At 46.2% G+C, this 21,579-nt stretch overlaps 1 protein-coding gene across 1 annotated transcript in view; it reads left to right on the top strand.

Moving 5' to 3' along the window:
- Positions 1-21,579, top strand: part of CREBRF (CREB3 regulatory factor) — a 59,480-nt gene that overhangs the window by 14,649 nt on the left and 23,252 nt on the right. The window contains exons 2-3 of the mRNA XM_040415690.1: positions 10,845-11,034; positions 20,099-20,224. Of these exons, the coding sequence (XP_040271624.1) occupies positions 10,924-11,034; positions 20,099-20,224 (237 nt within the window). The 5' untranslated portion in view covers positions 10,845-10,923. The remainder of the gene's footprint in view (positions 1-10,844; positions 11,035-20,098; positions 20,225-21,579) is intronic.

Raw genomic sequence — 21,579 nt, 5'->3', positions numbered from 1 at the left:
CTGAGAACCCTCAGGGCCCCCGGGCAAAATAAATCAAGGGCCCCCTTACAGGCCCCACCCATGTTCTGCTGAAAGCCCTACCCTTGTCCCGCCTCCAGCCACACCCTACACAATCTTTAATAAGATTTCAAAGTTAAAGTGACACAAAAGGCACCCAGACCACTTCAGCTCATTGACGTGGTCTGGGTACAGTGTCCCTTTTGCAAATCGAGCTGCAATGTTCTAGAGAAGCTGCATTGTTTACGTTCCAGCAATAAGTCAGCCTCTAGTGGCTGGCAGCCACCTGAGGGCTTCCTGGATTAAAACAGACCTTTGGTCTGGTATCTGACGCTGGACGTCCTCACACCCTGCATGATGACCTCCAGGGTCAGATTTTTCCCCATAGGAAAGCATTGATTCAATGCTTTCGTATGGGGTGATCTAATCTCAGCGTCCATTAGTGAGCCTCTGTTAGAAGCAGTGTGGGCATAACTACTGTGAAGGGGGCACATATCTGGGCATAACTACTGTGAAAGGGGGGAGGCCCTTCACAGTAGTTATTAATCCCTTTCAGCAGTCCCCCCTTCAGTGAATGGGGGACTGCTGAAAGGGGTTAATAACTATTGTGAAGGGCCTAGCCGTCTGGGCAACCCCACAGATCATCCCCCCACCCACCTTGTACTTGTTCCACTGTTGTGGGGGGGGCTCTGTGGACGGCACTGTCGTGGGGGGGGGGGGGGGGCTCTGTGGATGGCACTGTTGTGGGGGGGGCTCTGTGGATGGCACTGTTGTGGGGGGGCTCTGTGGATGGCACTGTTGTGGGGGGGGGGCTCTGTGGATGGCACTGTTGTGGGGGGGGGCTCTGTGGATGGCACTGTTGTGGGGGGGGGCTCTGTGGATGGCACTGTTGTGGGGGGGGGGCTCTGTGGATGGCACTGTTGTGGGGGGGGGGCTCTGTGGATGGCACTGTTGTGTGGGGGGGGGCTCTGTGGATGGCACTGTTGTGTGGGGGGGGGCTCTGTGGATGGCACTGTTGTGTGGGGGGGGGCTCTGTGGATGGCACTGTTGTGGGGGGGGGCTCTGTGGATGGCACTGTTGTGGGGGGGGGCTCTGTGGATGGCACTGTTGTGGGGGGGGGGGCTCTGTGGATGGCACTGTTATGGGGGGGGGGGTCTGTGGATGGCACTGTTGTGGGGGGGGGGGGCTCTGTGGATGGCACTGTTGTGGGGGGGGGGGCTCTGTGGATGGCACTGTTGTGGGGGGGGGGGCTCTGTGGATGGCACTGTTGTGGGGGGGGGGCTCTGTGGGTGACACATATATAGCACCTTATGCTATATATGTGTCATCCACAGATCCCCCCCATAACAGTGTCCCTGTGAGTGAATGATCCCCAATACAAGGTCTGGGAGCCAGCATCTGGTGTTGTAATGGCAGCGGGGCCCGGTGCAGTCACTGTATTCTATTACACCGGGCCCCGCTCACTGTAATACTAATATTCATATGTGAACAACTTGAAATCCTCTGCGATCCTCTCCCTCTGAGCTCTCTGTACTCACAAACTCAGTAGCAGGCCGGGAGGCAGCGCAACTCACTGACGTCACGCGCCTGCTCCTCCCACTTTATGAATGAAGCAGGCGGAGCCAGTGGCGTTGCTAGGGCTGGTGTCACTCGGTGCGGTAGAAAATGGCAGGCCCCATTCCTAGCAGTCAGAGCCTGGTCTCGGGAGGGGTACTTCCAGATTATTTTCTGTCCACCACCACAAAACAATGGTGCTTATAGAACAGACTACACAGTGTAGCGGTATACTGTATATTGTGGGGCACAGTGTAGAGGTATACTGTATATTGTGTGGCACAGTGTAGGCTATATGTGTATAACATAAACATATTTCATATGAAAACTTAGTTACTTGGATTGGCCCTTGGGGATCTCGGACACCACTAACAGTTTGGCCGGGGGCTCGGTGGAGCTGATGTTGTGTTTCATCCTAATGAGAAAGATTTCATAATAAGGATTTGGAGAAGGAGCAGAGGGATAGCAGAGCAGGGAGAGGCTGGTGCTGCTACTAGGGGGTCATACCATGGGGGAGTAATAAAGCCCACCATTATGCCCCCCCCCCCCCTAGTAGAAATAATTCTCCTTTTAATGTGACAGTGCAAAAAATACCCCCTTGTAATGCCCCCAGTTGAGCTAATGTCCCCATAGTGCCTCCATAATGTCCCAGTATAAAATACCCCTATATAGTGCCCCCAGTAAATTCCCCCATAGTGCTCCTCTCCCCCCATAATGGCAAAAAGAAAAAATGTAGGCGTGCTCAAACCCTGTTGCACCAAGCACGGACCATGCCGGGAACCACAGCGTAACTTAAGTAAAGGAGAGAGAAAAGTCCAGCTCGATTAAAATGTTACCTTTATTTTTCAGTGCAGATTAAAAGCCAGTTACACTCCAGTCTACATGTTTCGGATCAAGGACAAAAGCGATCCTTCCTCATAATGTACCAGTATAAAATGCCCCATATATAGTGCCCCAGTAGATGCCCTCAGTGTCCGGCCTCTGATAGGCTGCCGGCCTAGTGTCCCCCATAATGCCCCCCAATAATGTGCCAGTAAGTGTCCCCATAGATGCCCCCCCCATCATGTGCCAGTATCAAGTGCCTCTCTCCTTCCCATCCCCATGTGCCAGTATCATAGTGCCAAACCCCCCCCCATGTGCCAGTATCAGGTGCCTCTCTCCCCCCCCCATGTGCCAGTATCAGGTGCCAACCCAACCCCCCCCCCCCCCCCCCCCCCATGTGCTAGTATCAGGTGCCTCTCTCCTTCCCCTCCCCATGTGCCAGTATCAGGTGCCAACCCCCCTCCCCCCCATGTGCCAGTATTAAGTGCCTCCCGCTCCCCCCATGGCAGTAACAGTCGGGTATTAAAAAAAACACTTCTACTTACCTCCATGTCAGCGATGCGATGCAGCCTCTTCCTGTGTCCCGCCCTGTATGTCCATATATGGAGTCAGTGCTTGTATTTCAGAAAAGTTTCTGCTGGGATTCGAACCCATGACCTTCTGTATCACAGGCAAAGCACCTAACCACATGGCCATAAGAGCTGCATTGACATAATAGCTGGCTAAGTGTACATCTATACACATGACTGTGCCCTAACACACCCAGCACTGCTATATCTCTATATGACAGCTGTCCAAGCACACTCAGCTCTCCTATATCTCTATATATGATAGCTGCCCCAGCACACCCAGCTCTGCTACATCTAATACACATGACAGCTGCACCAGCACACTCAGCTCTACTATATCTCTATATATGACAGCTGCCCCAGGAAACCCAGCTCTGCTACATCTATACACATGACAGCTGCCCAAACACACCCAACACTACTATATCTCTATATGACAGCTGTCCCAGCACACTCAGCTCTGCTATATATAATACACATGACAGCTGCACCAGCACACTCAGCTCTACTATATCTCTATATATGACAGCTGCCCCAGCACACCCAGCTCTGCTACATCTATATATCTCTAAGTATTGCTATACAATAGATATATAGAGATATAGCAGAGCTGAGTGAGCTGGGGCAGCTGTCATGTGTATAGATGTAGCAGAGCTGGGTGTGTTTGGGCAGCTGTCATGTGTATAGATGTAGCAGAGCTGGGTTTGCTTGGGCAGCTGTCATATATAGAGATATAGTAGAGCTGAGTGCGCTGGTGCAGCTGTCATGTGTATTAGATGTAGCAGAGCTGGGTGTGCGTGGAAAGCTATCATATATAGAGATATAGCAGAGCTGAGTGTGCTGGGACAGCTGTCATATAGAGATATAGCAGTGCTGGGTGTGTTAGGGCAGCAGTCATGTGTATAGATGTACACTTAGCCAGCTATAACAGTAGAAGTCTCATATTTTTTTCAGTCAGTGTCAATGCTTCTCTTATGGCCGTGTGGTTAGGTGCTTTGCCTCTGATACAGAAGGTCATGGGTTTGAATCCCAGCAGAAACTTTTCTGAAATACAGGCTTAATTAGAATACACAAGCACTGACTCCATATATGGACATACAGGGCGGGACACAGGAAGAGTTGCGCTGCCGCCCGGCCTGCTACTGAGTTTGTGAGTACAGAGAGGGAGAGGATCGCAGAGGATTTCAAGTTGTTCACATATGAATATTAGTATTACAGTGAGCGGGGCCCGGTGTAATAGAATACAGTGACTGCACCGGGCCCCGCTGCCATTACCAGGCCAGCATAACATTCGGAATCGGGGTGCTGGGCATAACATTAACACATAATGTTATTCTGCGGCGGGCCCCCATCCCGGCTGGGCCCTCGGACCATGTCCGAAGTGCCCGACCGGTCAGTCCGCCCCTGCCTGGCAGTCTGTGTGCTTGGAGTGAAAACTACTCTATCTAGCCCTGGAGTACTGGAGTACTTTTCACTCCCCTTTTTCCAGGCGTAAATATTAGTAAATTTGCCGGTGCCAATATCCCTGCCATGACCCCGCTGCTGCCAGGAGGCAAGGACAGTAAGAAAATTCTTGTGCGACAAAATTTTGTTGCGCGGGTATATAAAAAGTTACAAAACGAGGTTTGTAACTTTGTTACGCCAAAAACTGGTATAGGCTTCAAATGACCCCCACTATTTCTGCAACTCGCATAGAAGTGGATGGAAAAGATGTGTGCCTCATCTCCATTAGTTTTTTGGTTGGATCCTCGGACATTAAAGGGGTTGTGCCGTGACTTATCCTCAATATCAGATCAGCGGGGGTCCGACTCCCAGTACCACCCACCGATCAGGCGTTGCAGTGCGTGTCTGAGTGCCTCCTCTTCACTGTTTAACTGCACGCCGTCTTGATTATAGTGGTGGGACAATGAGTTGTAATTACATGCATGCATGTTAAACAATCATATTAATGACCCTAAAGATAGGTCATCAGTATTCTGACACTGCACTACTCCACCCAGCGAGGCTGTTAAAGGGGGTCGGTGATCATCATTGCGGAGATAGATGTGTGTCCCACCTCAAAGACCCGCTTCTATCAGACGTTTATCCATTGTTAGTTTACTGTTGTGAAGGGAAGATGTTTTCTGCTAGCATAGTAGTAGATTTAGAATTTCCAATAACAGTATGACAGCTCCATTGTTCTCTTGACAGGCTTAAGTGCTCATTCACACGAACGTTGATTGGGTACGCATCCGACTCATTCACTTCAATGCAGACAAGAATAGGCATTTCTATTATGGGCAGCCCGTTCCATTCCACAAATTGCGAACTGCCAAACACGGCGCGGTCATGTGCATGAGCCCTAAGGCGGCATTAGACAGCTCGATGTGGCAGACGATTGTCAGGACGGGAAGTGTTCCTTCCCAGCAATCACCTGCTCTCTAGCGGAGGAGACCAGTGTTATTACATGCAGTGATCTCCTCCGCAGCATAGGGAGAAGTGATCGCTATGCCATGGCTTCTCCCCATGCTGTATAGTTGCTTACCGGCAGCAGATCGTGATTAGACCGTGCGATCTGCTGTTTGCAAAAAATAATTAAGCATGCTTAAAAATCCCAACTGCCTGATGAGCGAGCTTGCTTGTTCATCGGGCAATCGGCGGCAGTATTTCACAGTTACACTGCAAGATGGTCGCTAACAGGCATTCATCCGAAAAATAAAGATCATAGACATGACTGAATCCCAAAATGCCCATACTTTTAAATGTAAATGTATTTGTCTATTTCGGTGAATGCCGTAATGGAAAACAAAAATCTAAATGGCTAAACATTTAAGTGATCAAAAAGTCATGCAAACTCCAAAATGGTATCAATAAAAGCTGCCCCACAAAAAGAGCCCCATAGACAGATATAAAAAAGGTTATGAAACAAAAGGAGAACTAGATAAATGTGATATCGCTGTAATTGCACTGACCCAGAGGAATCACCATACAAAATGTGGTGGAATTGTTATTTTTTTTTTTTTTTTTTTTCAATTCCACCGCATTTGGAATTTTTTCCTACTACATCATATGTAATACTAAATGGTGCCTTTAGAAAGTACCACCTTATCCCTCAAAAAAAAACAAGCCTTCATATGGCTATGTGAAAAATAAAAAAGTTATAACTCTGGGAAGGCAGGGAATAAAAACTGAAAACACAGAAACTAAAAATTGCTAGTTTGGGGAGGGGTTAATATGTGAGGGGAAAAAATGAATGGTAGTGTCCCTTTAACATGCATGCTCGGTTAAGGGAGATGTTTTATGTGTATGACTAGCCTTACATTTCAGAAATTCTGTGCAGAAAGGATGAGTAATGCACTTGTGTTGCCTTCTTTGCTGGCTAGAAACGAGCAGGAAAAATGAATGAGGCAATATGGACAATCACAATACATTAGGAAGTGCCTTGTAGTAACTTTCTCTACAGGATGAATTCTATCTTTGCAAGTGAGACAAGCCTTTTGAGGTTTTTCAGACTTTTTCATTCATTGAGAATTAGGGTCCATTCACACGTCCGTGGTGTGTTGCAGACCCGCAAATTGCGGATCCGCAACACACCCGGCCGACACCCCCGATAGAAATGCCTATTCTTGTCCGCAGCTGCGGACAAGAATAGGACATGTTCTTTCTTTTGTGGAGCTGCGGACCGGAAGATCGGGGCCGCGCTCCGCAAATGCTGTGCTGTCCGCATCCATTCCGTCCCCATAGCGTATGAATGGGTCCGCACCCGTTCCGCAAAATTGCGGACCCATTTGCTGACGTGTGAATGGAGCCTAAAGAGGGCTTTGGAATCTGTTTACCGTACATATACACTGTATATAAGTTCCTGCACAGATACAGGTAGGGTGTATGAAACCTCACCGCAATGTTCATATACAGCGATGTGCACATCAGTAGGCGGTGGCAACGATGCTTTGTTAAACTTGTATTGTAAATCTTATTCTCCAGGAGTCAAAGGAAGCTGAATAAAAAAAAAAAGCCTGGAAAACCCCATACTATTATGCAAATGCTGTTGCTCAGAAACAGTGATTGTGTTCTTTCCTTAAAGGCGTAGGATAGGGGATAACTATTAGATTGATGGAGGTCTTACCGCTCACGAGAACGGGGCCTCGTAGCCCTTGGAGCCCCCCTGAAATGAATGGAGGGGCTATTCGGGAACACTTGCGGCCGCTCTATTCATTTCTATGGGAGTTCCAGTGATAGCTGAGGTACAGCACTCGGCTATTTCCGGAATTACCAGCCGCTCCATTTATTGCAGGGGGTAAGGGTCCCCCGTTCTTGTGATCAGTCCCAGCGGTAAGACCCCCAATGATCTAACAGTTATCCCCTATCCTGTGGATAGCAGATAAGTTAAAGGGGTTCTCAGACATTTTCTTTCAAGATAGGTCATCAGTATCTGATCAGTGGGGGTCTAACATCCGGGGCCCTGTGAGCATCACGGCTATCTCGCAGCTTTCCCTATGCAAGTGACAATGCGGTCGTCGGTCACGTGTCCTATGTGCAGCTCTGCCCCGTAGAAATGAATGGGCTGAGCGCGATACCAAGTACAGCCACTATACAATGTACGGCGCTGTGCTTGGTAAGCTGCGAGAAGGGATCAGTGCCCACAGGAGCACCGGTGCCTTCTTAACTCCTTTACGACCGCCTAACGCACGGATGCGTCCTGGCTGCGGTCGATTCATTCCTCCTGGACGCATCCGTGCGTCATCTCGTGAGACGCGAGATTTCCTCTGAACGCGCGCACACAGGCGCGTGCGTTCACAGGAACTGCAGGTAAGCGAGTGGATCTACAGCCTGCCAGCGGCGATCGTTCGCTGGCAGGCTGTAGATGCAATTTTTTAACCCCTAACAGGTATATTAGACGCTGTTTTGATAACAGCGTCTAATATACCTGCTACCTGGTCCTCTGGTGGTCCCTTTTGCTTGGATCGACCACCAGAGGACACAGGCAGCTCTGTAATAAGTAGCACCACACTACACTACACTACACCCCCCCCCCTGTCACTTATTAACCCCTGATCACCCCATATAGACTCCCTGATCACCCCCCTGTCATTGATCACCCCCCTGTAAGGCTCCATTCAGACGTCCGTATGTTTTTTACGGATCCATGGATCGGATAGGCAAAACACATACGGACGTCTGAATGGAGCATGACAGGGGGGTGATCAATGACAGGGGGGTGATCACCCCATATAGACTCCCTGATCACCCCCCCTGTCATTGATCACCCCCCTGTAAGGCTCCATTCAGACATCCGTATGTTTTTTACGGATACATGGATCGGATCCGCAATACACATACAGATGTCTGAATAGAGCCTTACAGGGGGGTGATCAATGACAGGGTGGTGATCACCCCATATAGACTCCCTGATCACCCCCCTGTAAGGCTCCATTCAGACCTTTTTTTTGGCACAAATGGGGTGATCATACAGAGAGCTGTGCGCCAGTGGCGTAACTAGAAATGGCTGGGCCCCACAACTAATTTTTTGCGCTCTCGGACGAGGCCCATCAGCCACTCCGTCCGTTTCCTGCAGTGTCACTTTATATAAATTTAATGTATAATACTATTGAGGGGGCCCTGGCAAAAATCTTTTAGTCCTCCTCCTGGGTGGGCCCCTTCTGAGTTTGGGCCCCAAGCGGCTGCTTCCCCCTATAGCTACACCCCTGTGCTGCGCTATTCACGGGTGCACAGCTTTCCCTCCCAGGCCTTGGCAATGATCAGTGCAGGGCAGCAGGAGATGCTGAATGTGTACTTTATATTCAGTTTTCTCTTGTTCTCCCTGCGTGCCACTGATCTGTATTGCATTCAGCCTTCTGACATAACACCGTGCTGGAGCCTGGGGAGGCATGTAAACCCCCACACTAGAATAGCACACATTTTTAAAATGGAAAAACATTTGCGAGATGTTACATAATATATTGTTTGTTTTGGATATATACCCAAGACCACAGGTCTGAAACCCCACTTCTACCTAAGTTACGGTTTCATAAAATTATAACCCTGTATTCCACCTTAGGCCTCATGCACACGGGCAATTTGTTGGCCTATGTTCATGCTGCGGACAGCAAATTTAAATCCTCAATGCACGGGCACCAACCATGTGCCCACCGTATGTGGACCCATTCACTTGAATAGTGTCCCCAATCCACATCTGATGGTCCATAGTGCCTCCGTGCCTCCATTCCACACCGCACCTACTAGGTTGCAGACCCATTTCTGTTTGCGGGCTGCAATACGGACACCGGCCAACAATCGCTGTGTGCATGAGGCCTTATAACGCTAAGAGAAGAAGCACTACCCTAGACCACCAAAGTTAACAGATTTTATCTCTCCACTTTCTTAGACCACAAGGGAATTTTTTCCTATTTCCTTTGTCTAAATGGGTGTGCGTCTTATGGTCAGGAGTGTCTTGTAGGCCAAAAAAATACAGTAGTAATATTAAAGTAGAACTGGTGAGCCACAGTTTGGGGAAATTTCTCTGACTAATATACTGCATCTTAGAAAGATGCAGCAGTCTGCTGATTTGGAACACTGTCACGTGTTCCCTGACGTTTTGTAGGTCGTTTGATTTGGAGACATGTTGACTCAACCCTGTATGCCCGAGAGCAGCCTCCCTCGCCATTTGGGTCACCCAGTCACCAAGTCATGCTGCAGGCACATATACAGCAGCTAGGCGTGATTTTGGATAGAAGAGAAGTGAAGAAGGGGACGTTGGGGCTTAGTTTTTCGTGGTGAAACAGCAGGCTCCACCTCACAGTTGGAAACTAAAAAGTGAGTCGCGGGTGCAGTGAGACATGCAAAATGCCACTTTTGTCAACTAAACTAACATGTAGGGATGGGGAAAGCCGCGTAAAAGTGAGTTTATTTAGTTTTTATTCATGGCTGCCTAACAACCCCTGTAGGCTGGGACTACAGGGTAACTTGTGTTGTATCGCGATAGAGTGTAGCATCTCAGTGCTGCTCTACTGTACATTGCGACGTAGTGAAAGTGAAGAGGATAGCGTTGCAGCTAATCGCTGTCCTTCATGGCCTAGGAATAAATACAAATGCAATTGTTAAGCTATGAAAATAAACAGAAAAAGAATGGCTTCTATATATTTTGCCTCATGCACGCGACCATATGTATTTTACGGTCTGCAAACTGTGGATCCGCAAAATTCAGATACCAGTCGTGTGCATCTCACAATTTCTGTGGGGCCCCATTGTGAAAATGGACAAGTACATGCAGATGTGGACAGCACACTAAACTTTATTAACAACTTGACAACCTCACCTAGATACAGGCAGCCATTTTACAACATCTCTTCGAGGCAGTCAGCCATGGAAATGCACACAGTAGTGTAGTTGCCATAATGACCACAATAAAATAATGATTCCACCACTAGTCCTATTTACTTTTCACATGTGTGTGCTAACCCAGGACATGTACGTGAAGAGTGTCACATGACTGGATGCCATGTTTCACTAAGGCCATGGATACATTGCACGCTGATACATGGCTATACCATTCTACTGCATATAGGGGTCAACTGCCTGATATATGACAGGTTTGTATGCAGAATCTTAAGTACGTGTATATTAGGAAATTGTCTGATTTCCTATTATATAAACAAATAAATGGAAAAAATCTAAACTGGCGTAGCCCTTTAATTATCAGCATCTGTTCTGTACCTTCCAGCTTTCAGTCCATACAGAAGACGATTTATCATTTGGAGAGTCAGTTATGTGGTGTAACCAAAGGAACAGAGCACAGACTGATAATTCACGAAGAATTCTCACACTTGTTAGAAGATACTGTTGTTTGGTGGTGGTTGTTACTACTACTACTCTGCACACTGAAACAGGATTCTTATATTACCCATTTTGTCACTTTCTCTTCAGGATCTGTATGGGAATCGTCCTCCAGGTGGAGTTCCTGTGGGCCCCTTATCTTTTCTTGTAAATCGGTAATCTTCAGTGTATGTATACTTTTCTCCATACTAAAAAGGAGAAGCTGGTTAGAAGGTCCTTGGAGAACAAGAACACACATTTAGGCCTAAGTCTGGAAGATACTGACTTTGAAATGCCTCAGGTAAGTTTTTATCGTTCAACGCACTTACAATACGTTTAATAACTCTTCAAGTAGAAGTTGTCTGTTCACTGATCATGTGTTAGGAGGTAGTCCCATGTTTGCACATTACAACCATGCTGTTAGATTTCAACATGTAACTAGAGTCTTAGGAGTTGTCCTAACATGACAACATGTACTATATGAATAAAAGTATTGGGACACAGCTGTGTTTCATAAAGTCCCATTGCCACAGGTGTATAAAATCCAGCCCCTAGCCATGCAGTCTGCCTTTACTAACATTTGTGACACAATGGGTCGTTCCAAAGAGCTCACTGATTTTAACATGGTACTGTAAATAGAATGCTAGCATTCAAAGTCAACAAACTAAGATATTATTTATTTATTATACTATTGCACCTATATTTCTGCACCGCCCCTTCCACTTTCAAAAAGGGGGCTGTGGGCAGTGCCAGTTTTCTGCCAGTCATGATAAAGGACTCCTTTTTGTTTCTGTACTTGGCTCTCTTCAGTTCCATAGTCTGACTGGAGCATCAGTGCACATGCTCGACTACAGTACCCTTCAAACAGGGGACATAGAAACCTTAGGGTACATTTATTAAGACTGGTGTTTTAGACGCTGGTCTTAATAAAGGCCCATAGCTGGCAGTGGATAAGCCAGAGTTTTGAGGAGGCGGCAGCCTCTTCATAACTTGGGCGGATCCTCGGCCAGTTCTAAATGTAAGACAGCTTCCTAGCTGTCTTAGGCCTCATGTACACGACCGTATGTATTTTGTGGTCCGCAAAAAATACAGATGACGTCCATGTGCATTCCATATTTTGCGAAACAAAGCAGCTAGCCCCTGATAGAACAGTACTATCCTTGTCTGTAATGCGGACAATAATAGGACATGTTCTATTTTTTTTTGTTGAACGGATATACGGAAACAGAATGGACACGGAGTAACTTCCGTTTGTTTGTTTTTTGCGGACCCATTGAAATTAATGGTTCCATATACGGTCTGCAAAAAAAAAATTAATAAATGGACACAGAAAGAACATACGTTCGCGTGTGCATGAGCCCTTACATTTAGACATTTTCTATGCATAAAACAGATGTAGAAAATGGTAAATGAGACTGTTCTTCTAGCCCGTCCCCTTCCACACTATGCCCACAATTTTAGACCTGGCATGAGCAGGGAGAAGTCGCAGATTGAGGGGCAACTTCCTAGTTGTCTTACATTTAGGCTACGTCTACACGACGACAGATAGGGCACAACTACACTGCAGCATTTGTAGCGCAACATTTTGTTGCACTAATGTCGTGCAACAATTTTTATAATGGCAGTCTATGGTGTCGCACTGCAACATACTGCGACGCAACAGTCAAAGAAAATCTATTCGAGATGGATTTTTCTGCGACTGTTACGTCGCCGCATGTTGCAGTGCGACACCGTAGACTGCCATTATAAAAATTGTTGCACGACATTAGTGCAACAAAATGTTGCGCTACAAATGCTGCAGTGTAGTTGTGCCCTAACAGTCGCAGAAAAATCCATCTCGAATAGATTTTCTTTGACTGTTGCGTCGCAGTATGTTGCAGTGCGACACCATAGACTGCCATTATAAAAATTGTCGCGCGACTAGTGCAACAAAATGTCGCGCGACAAATGTCGTCGTGTAGACGTAGCCTTAGACCTTTTTCTATGCCTAAAACAGGTGTAGAAAATGATAAATGAAACGGGCCTACTGGCCTGTCCCCTTCCACTCCGCACTCACAATTTTAGACCTGGCATGAGCAGGGAGAAATCACAGATTGTAGTGCAACTTCCTAGCTGTCTTACATTTAGGTCTTTTTCTACACCTAAAAAGTATAGATATTTGTTTTGTATCATTTGCCTCTCCCATGGTTTGTCACATTTTCACTGAATCCTGGGGCAGTACTATGCTTTGCATGTGACGGCAGCTTCTCTGAATTGGCGCTCCTGTGCCCAGGCATATACTGTAAAGCTGAATAGTAGGTGAAAGTGTTTAGTACCCTAATTTATTGAGTTTGATACAGTGCATTAATGGTTAATGGATTATTTTCTATATAATGAAAATTGACAAATAGAATGCAGAATCTTTACTAATGGATGAGCTCCTTTCCGATTATGTATTGTGACTTTTACTTGCTGTAGTCTGGTTTCTGGGTTATATTTAATTTCCAACACAAGGTGAATGGATAGCTTTCACTCTCGTTGTCTTTCTCTTGTTCTGTCCCATTTTCATTTTTGTTCTCTCTTGCTCTGTCTCTCTCTGTTGTTGTTGTTGTTGTTGTTTTGTTTTTTTTCTTTTTATTTTTTTATAACTTTTTATATGCTAGTCTCTTTAACTGCTTAGCGTCCTCCATCATACATGTATGTTGAATGTCAGGTCTTTAAATATGGTGCCAGGGAAGATGGACGGTCGTGTTTAAACCGAACTCCGTCACTGTAGCCCTAACTTTGCCGTTATCCTGAACGTACCAACCGCAATCATACCATCCACGGAGGAGAGAAGACCGGGACGTTCCCGCTGAACCTGAATTGCACGTAATAAGGCACTATCGGCGGCTGAGAAACTCAGAGAGTTTGCCCGCTCTGACTCCCAAGATGGCGCTGGCTCTGGGCCGCGCGCGCATGCCGCGACCTCCAGGAGTGTATCTCCTGCTCCTAGCGAGGAAAATGCACCGGACACCGAGCCCTCCATTAAACAGGTGACCGACCAGCTACTCCAGGCGATAGCTACCTGCCGCTCCTCTCTTTCAGGCAAGATGGAGGAGGTGAAGATTGATATTGGTCTCCTGAGACACGACATGCAGAACATGCGTGACCGCATTGCAGAGGTGGAAAACCGTGTGTCTACGGTGGAGGACCAGGTGTATCCACTACCAGCTCGCTTGGCTGATCTGGAAAAGAAGGTGGATTATTGGCAGCAGAAGTGCGACGATTACGAAAATCGCAGGCGTCTCAACAACCTGCGCATAGTGGGACTGCCTGAACGTGCAGAGGGTAATAACCCATGCTATTTTGTGTCAACATGGCTGCGAGCCACCTTCCCTGATGCCACCTTCTCTTCTGCTTTTATTGTTGAGAGGGCACACCGGGTACCGGCCAAACCGTTGCCTCCTGGAGCACCACCGCGGCCATTGTTGGCGCGACTACTAACGTCTGCAGACCGAGACCTCATATTACAGCTGGCTCGTCGCAAGCAAGAGCTCGCTTTTAAAATGCGAATATCATGCTCTTTCCAGGTTTCTCCGCCGAGCTTCAGAAGCGCAGAGCGACATTCTCAGTGATCAAGAGACGTCTCCGGGACTTGAACTTTCCATACTCCATGGCCTACCCAGCCAGGCTACGGCTAGTGGACTGAGAGTCCATCAAGTTCTTCAACACTCCTGCAGAAGCCGCGGCCTGGTTGGAGGGTAAGCCGCCTCCAGCGAGATCCCCGAGATAAACATTTGCTGCAATCCTCAGATGTTAATACCCTTTTCTTAAAGGGGGGCTCCCCTTCTTTTTCTCTCCCCCCCTCTCCCCCTTTTTTTTTTTTTTTTTTCTCTCGTCCTGAAGTTCGCAGGGGACTTACTGAAATATGTTACGCCAAGTGTGGGCCTTATCTACCTCAGTGTGATGCCACCCATGTTTTGTTGTATCATCTGATTTTGTTGATTGGGACCTGGCGTGCATCCCATAGAATTACACTGATGCACGATGATGTTACCTTGCACTAGATGATGTAAAGCGGCATATATGATAAGAGCAACCGATGGTAACCCGCAGTCTTACTGCTATGGAAGGGCAGAAATGTAATTGCCGGTATGAGGGCGAGGGGGTTATCCTCTCAGATAAGTGTATTTACATACCACAAAGTTAGGGCACGAGTTTTCAGTGGGCTACTTAAGTCTGTTTCAGTGCGAAGGGTTAAGTTGACCATTAGCACACCCCGTACACTGTTGTGCCACGCATGACCTACCACTGAGTATCGCGCTGCATACATGTGATACCCGGATACCTGGCGCTAGATCTGCTTTTCCAATGTCCTTTAACGAACCACTGTTAAATGTTTGGTTGTTCTTGGTTCTTAACTACCATTGCATACCTACCTATGTACTATCATATTATGTAAAGGGTACAGAGTTGTATGATCGGAGGGGGCCGCATGTAATAGAGTGTGGGGAGAGATATACATAAGGTTGATGTCATGGAATGTCAGGGGCCTTGGGAGTGTTAGGAAGCGTACCATGGTGTTCTCAGTGATCGGTCAGTTTAACCCTCACATCTTGCGCTTACAAGAAACCCACTTACTCCCTGACAAGACTAGGAGGTTATGTAAACCTTGGGTCCAATGGTCTCGCCACTCATGCTACTCTAACCTGGCCAGGGGAGTTTCTCTTGTGGTTCACAAGTCCCTAAGATGGGAGGTGGAGAAACTACAGATAGACAATGCGGGAAGGTATATTTTTGTGGCAGCATATATTAATTGCACATTATATGTTATACTGGGAATTTATGTCCCTCCTCCTTCCTCCCTTCAAGTAATACATCAAGCGATATGTTTCGCAGCTACTTTCCCCTCAGCGCGGGTTATATGTATGGGGGATTTTAATATGACCCTACACCCCCTATTTGATAGGTTTCTTGGGGAGGATCAGCCACAAGGAAGTACTTCATTGGCATCACCATTGTCCAGATTAATGACTGAAGTGGGCTGGGTGGATTTGTGGCGCCATAAGCACCCTGATGAAAGGGCTTACTCATGTCAATCAGCTAGTCATAATTCCTTATCCCGCATTGACTATATCTTTGGTGGATCCACAGTGTGTTCACTCTCCTATCAGGTGGAATTTAGTCCCAGGGGGGTATCAGACCATAACCCTATCCTACTATCCCTATTGATGAATGTTAGGGGCACAGGGCGTTCTATGAGGGTGCACCCCTTCTGGCTTACGTTGTTCCCGCCTTTCGGACTGCATCCCAGACCAATTATCTGTGTTTTTGTCTGAACATACCGCTTATGATGATAGGTCTGTGGTGTGGGAGACGTTGAAAGCATATCTGAGAGGGTGCTTGAGATCTTCCATTTCCTTTATTAAACGTAACTCTGCTAAGCAGGAAAAAGACCTAGCGGAGGAATGTGCTGAGATGGAGAGGCTGTATGTTGCGGATCCATCATCCCAGAATAGGTAGAGGTGGTTACAAATTGGGAGACGATACCTTACTTTATTACAGGAAAAAGCCCAGCGCAAAATGTTTTTTACCAAACAATCTTACTTTGAACTAGGCAACCAGTCTAGTAAGTTGCTGGCACATATTGTTCACCAGAATCAGGCACCATAGTAGTGGACCCGGAGGCCATAGCTCACCGTTTTCGGGAATTTTATCAAGACCTTTATGAGGCCTGAGTAGATTACACTAGGGAGGCAGTTAATACTTACCTGCAGGAGTTGGAATACCCCAAGCTATCACAGGAGATGGCTCAATCCCTGGAGGGCCCAATAACGGATCAGGAGATATTAGAGGCCATTAAATCTTTGGCGAATGGGAAATCCCCTGGCCCGGATGGGCTTCCCCTAGAAATATATTCTAGATATGCTGACCAATTGGCTCCTCCCTTATTGCAAATGTATCATGACTCCTTTTCGAAAGGTGCCCTACCGCCTTCATTGTATGAAGCTACCATTGTGATACTCCTCAAACCAGGCAAGGATCCGGTTGATTGTGGGTCATATAGGCCTATATCATTATTAAATCTAGACTATAAGATCTTAGCTAAGATATTGGCACGGCGGTTGAATGAGGTTATTTTGAACCTTATTCATCCGGATCAATCCGGATTCTTGCCTGGTAGGTCCACAACAGATAACATCCGTAGAGTACAGGTTGTCACCCAAATAGGCCTTCAGTGGAAGAGTAAGTGGGCCCTGGCATCCTTGGATACGGCCAAGGCCTTTGATTCAGTGAAATGGCCATACCTATTGGCCTCCTTGGAATGCTTTGGAATAGGTCCCGCATTCGTTAGGTGGATATCAATTTTATATAAACGACCTTCAGCTGGTATTCTGGTGAATGGTACGGTATGTGCTCAGCGAACTTTGATCTGGGCCGCGGCACCAGGCAAGGATGCCCGTTGTCGCCACTATTATTTGCTTTAGCGATTGAACCTTTAGCCATTCGTATTAGATCTGACGACCAATTCAAGGGAATATTTATCGGGGATCAAGAGGATAGAGTGGGACTATACGCGGACGACATGGTACTGTTTGTCAGAGGTGGAGTCTACACTACCTCGTGCTACTCACCTTATTGAGACGTTTAGTCAATTTTCCGGTCTGAGGATAAATTGGTCTAAATCTGTTCTATTTCCGTTATACTCCTTACCCTCATCCTTCCTTAGTACCGAATTACCTATAGTTTCTGAATTTAAGTATTTAGGGATCCATATCACCAAAGACGTGGCTTCCTTCCACACCCTCAACATACAGCCTCTCCTGAACTATAGTGCAGACAAATTTAAGGTGTGGGGTGGTCTCCCATTATCCATCCCGGGTCGAATAAACTTGATTAAGTTAATCATTCTACCTAAATGGTTATATGTATTAGAGCATGCGCCCTTCATTGTTCCCAAAAAGATATTCCAGCGCTATAAATCACTAATGTCTCCGTTTATATGGGGCAATAATAGACCTAAGTTATCCATTGACGTACTGTGCCGCCCTAGAGGAAATGGAGGTATGTCCTTGCCTGATTTATAATTATATTATCTGGCGGGACAATTGAGACAACTACGATCATGGATTTCTCCAGGGAATGTTCTAGTTAAAGGAGAAAGGCAACTGGCTGCGTTTTTGGATATCTCCTCGTTATGGCCAGTGCTAGAACAACCGAAGCTATTTAGACGAAAACTCTTACCCGTACACAAACTAGCCAGTCAGGTGTGGGAAGCTGGCAAGAAGATGCATTCTTACACGGAATTGGCCCCTAACATACCTTTATGGGAAAATTCTATGTTTCCCTCTCTACATACTGGGATAGATAAACCGTTCTGGAAGGATCATGGGATTATCGCCCTGGGTGACCTATATTCCAGCAATGTATTCAGCACTTTTGAACAACTAAAAGAAAGTCATAACCTACCTAGAACCACGTTTTTTAAGTATCTTCAATTACGACATGCTATGAGCACTCATTTTAGGGATACCACCATATAAATCTCTGATTACCCACTGATTGGTGTCATACACTCTCAAGGCCCCAAGGGATTTATCTCTGCCCTCTACACTCACTTACTGAGTACCAAAATGCATAAGGCCCCCCTACTGGTACTATCCAAATGGGAAACTCTAATACCGGGTATTACTAATGAAGAAATTAATGATCTACTGGAATTTCCGGTATTGGTTACCCCTTATTCTATCAATAATAAATTTATACAGCTATGTATTATTCATCAAAGTTATCGATCACCCGTCCGGCTGCAAAAAATAGGCAAAATGTCACATTCTAGATGACATAGGTGTGACGCGGAGGGTGCGACTTTCTGGCACCTTTATATGGGAATGTCCGTGTATATACAAACCTTTTAGTCAGACGTCACAAACTTTCTTTCTATACTTGTACAACCTTCGATAGCATTAACACCTCAAGTGTGCCTGTTTGGTATACTTGATGAAGAGGTAAACCCTCACCATGTCAGAATACTCTTGAGAGAGACATTATTTCTCGCACGAAAGGCTATTGCGATTCGCTGGATGGGTGATAGACGACCTTCCCTTATCCAATGGAAAGTACTCGTAAATAATGTAGTATCCTATGAGAACATTGTATTCAAGAATGGAGGATGTCCTCAGAAATTTAGTAAAGTATGGGGACCCTGGTGTTCATCTATGCAAAGTATGTATTCAGCTCCTAGATTTTCAGATAATCTTAATGCTATATTGAGATAGGTGATTATGTACCTAGTGCAAGCAAGTGTCCTGTCGGATATGACTGCTCTGTATATGTTTTACATATGGGAATTGTCATAACATATTTATTGCTTTTTGGTATGTATATGGTACTGTTTATGTTTTTGAATATTTTATTGAACCTCATGTATATTGATGTTTGAACCTTTCTGATGATTCGTTCAATAAAACGAGTTAAAAAAAAAATATGGTGCCAGGTCAGGAGCCATATTGGTGCCTAGCCTGCCGTTTTATCATTTTTAGAAATGTGTGTGGGGGGGGGGGGGGGGGGGAGACAAAAATATAGACATCCTTGGTATTAACTAGTCTCAAAATGCCCAAATTATTAAGTTATAAAAATACTTAACCCCATACAGTGAACGCTGTAACGCAATAATCAATAAAAAAAAAATTCAGTTTACCAATACAGATGGTGCCATTTGAAAGTCTCAAAAAAAACAAGCCCCTAAACAGCTATATGAGCAGAGAAGTAAAAGCATTATGGCTCTTGCGAAGCAAGGAGGAAAAAACTAAAATGAGGGTACTTTCACCCTAGCGTTATTCTTTTCCGGTATAGAGTTCCGTCACAGGGACTCAATACCGGAAAAAAACTGATTAGTTTTATCCTAATGCATTCTGAATGGAGAGCATTCTGTTCAGTATGCATCAGGATGTCTTCCGTTCAGTCTCTCTTACGGTATTTGGCCGGAGAAGATACCGCAGAACACTTGATGGAATTAATTTCCGTTGAAATGTATTAATGCCGGATCCGGTACCAAGTGTTCCGGAAAACCGTATCCAGTTGCCCGGTCTGCGCATGCGCAGACCTTTAAAAATAAATACCGAATCCGTTTTTCTGGATGACACCGGAGAGACGGATCCGGGATTTCATGCATTTGTCAGATGGATCCGGATCTATAAATGATATCCGTTTGCATACGGATTTCCGGATCAGACAACGGAACTGCCTGCCGGATCCTCACAACGCAATTGTGAAAGTACCCTGAAAAATGATTGTGCCCTGTGTTTAAAAGAATAACAAGAAAATAAAACATTTAATGTACCCTTTTGGTTTTGTCTGCTTGTGTTATTGACACTCTCTCTTCTTTTATGTCCCTCTTACAGCCAAGTGTTAGTGGAATGGATCCTCTTTTTGGGGAAGCCTTTCGCAGCCCAGCATTTGCTGAGCAGACTTTAATGAGCACAGAACTTCTGGCTAGCAGCTCAGACCCAGACTTCATGTACGAATTGGTAAGCTACAGTCACTGTAAATTCAGGCTACTACAATCTGTTGGTTATGATGGCTACTTTAGATCTACAGTTGTAGGTATGATGGATAATTTTACAGATGGGATGTTAAAATGGAATGTCTTACATAACAAAGTTGATAGAACTGTATTTAGTGTGAGTTTTAAGTGGACTTCATCAAGGGGCCAATTGTTATCCCAGTTCCTTATAGTATTCCAGTAATAAGTTCTTATACATTTTGTCATTATTAGGTGATACTACATCAATTAGCATCTCAGGCTGGGAGCCTTAAAGGGGTATTCCTATCTCAGGCAATGGGGGCATATCGCTAGGATATGCCGCCATTGTCTGATAGGTGTGTGTCCCACCGCTGTGACCCGCATCTACAACGAGAACGAAGCAGGGAGCGCTGTGGCTGGAGGACCCTGGATTTCCCGGGGTCCGTCCACCCCCAATTGCTGCTCCCATAGAAGTGAATGGGAGCGCACAGCGCATGCGCGGCCCATGCTCCCATTCTTTTTTATGGGGCAGACCGCAGTAGCCGAGCCAGTGCTCGACTATTTTCGGCGGCCCCATAGAAATGAATGGAGGGCGGCTGCGCATGCGCAGTGCGCTCTCTGTTCATTTCCCGGCTCCGTTCTCATTGTAGGTGCCGGTCCCAGCGGTGGGACCCGCAGCTATCAGACAATGGTGGCATATCCTAGCGATATGCCCCCATTGTCTGAGATGGGAAACCCCCTTTAAGGCTGTCTTAGACCAGCCAATTCTGCAGGTGATGGTCAAGAAGGAAGCGTTGCTTCCTGGCAATCTCCTGATCGCTAGCAGAGGAGACTGCTGCTGCTAATGCAGTGATCTCCTCCTCAGCATGGGTAAGGGGCAGCCATCGCTCATCCCCATGCTTTCTAGTTATTTGCTGGCAGCACAATCTGCCGCCGACAAATTGTGATCTTTCAGTGTTCTGAAAGATCACGATTGGCGATGAACCAGCGTTTGCTCATTCATCGGATAATCGGCAGCAGTATTTGACTTCCAGATGATCGCTAACAAGCGTTACTACGAACGCTCATTAGTGATCATCTGGCAGAAAATCTGCCAGTGTATTACAGGCTTTAGGTATATAGCAGTCGGTGTGCCACAACTTGCTTACTATTAGTTTAGAACAGGATTATGGCCATCTTTGGGTCTCCTGACCCCTCTTTGGCACTCCAGAAAGTAGATGAGGTGGAGAGGTGCATATATACATGAGTGGCTGTCTACATTGTACTTTATGGGCGTAGTACTGAAACTCTTGACTGTCTCAGCAAATGGAGTACAAATGTGGAGAATGGGACCCACATTCTACGGATAGGTGGGAGAGT

The sequence above is a fragment of the Bufo bufo genome, chromosome 1, assembly GCF_905171765.1.
Source record: "Bufo bufo chromosome 1, aBufBuf1.1, whole genome shotgun sequence".
Taxonomy (NCBI): domain Eukaryota; kingdom Metazoa; phylum Chordata; class Amphibia; order Anura; family Bufonidae; genus Bufo; species Bufo bufo.
Note: the sequence above shows the minus strand (reverse complement) of the source record. Positions and strands in the feature narration are given on the sequence as shown.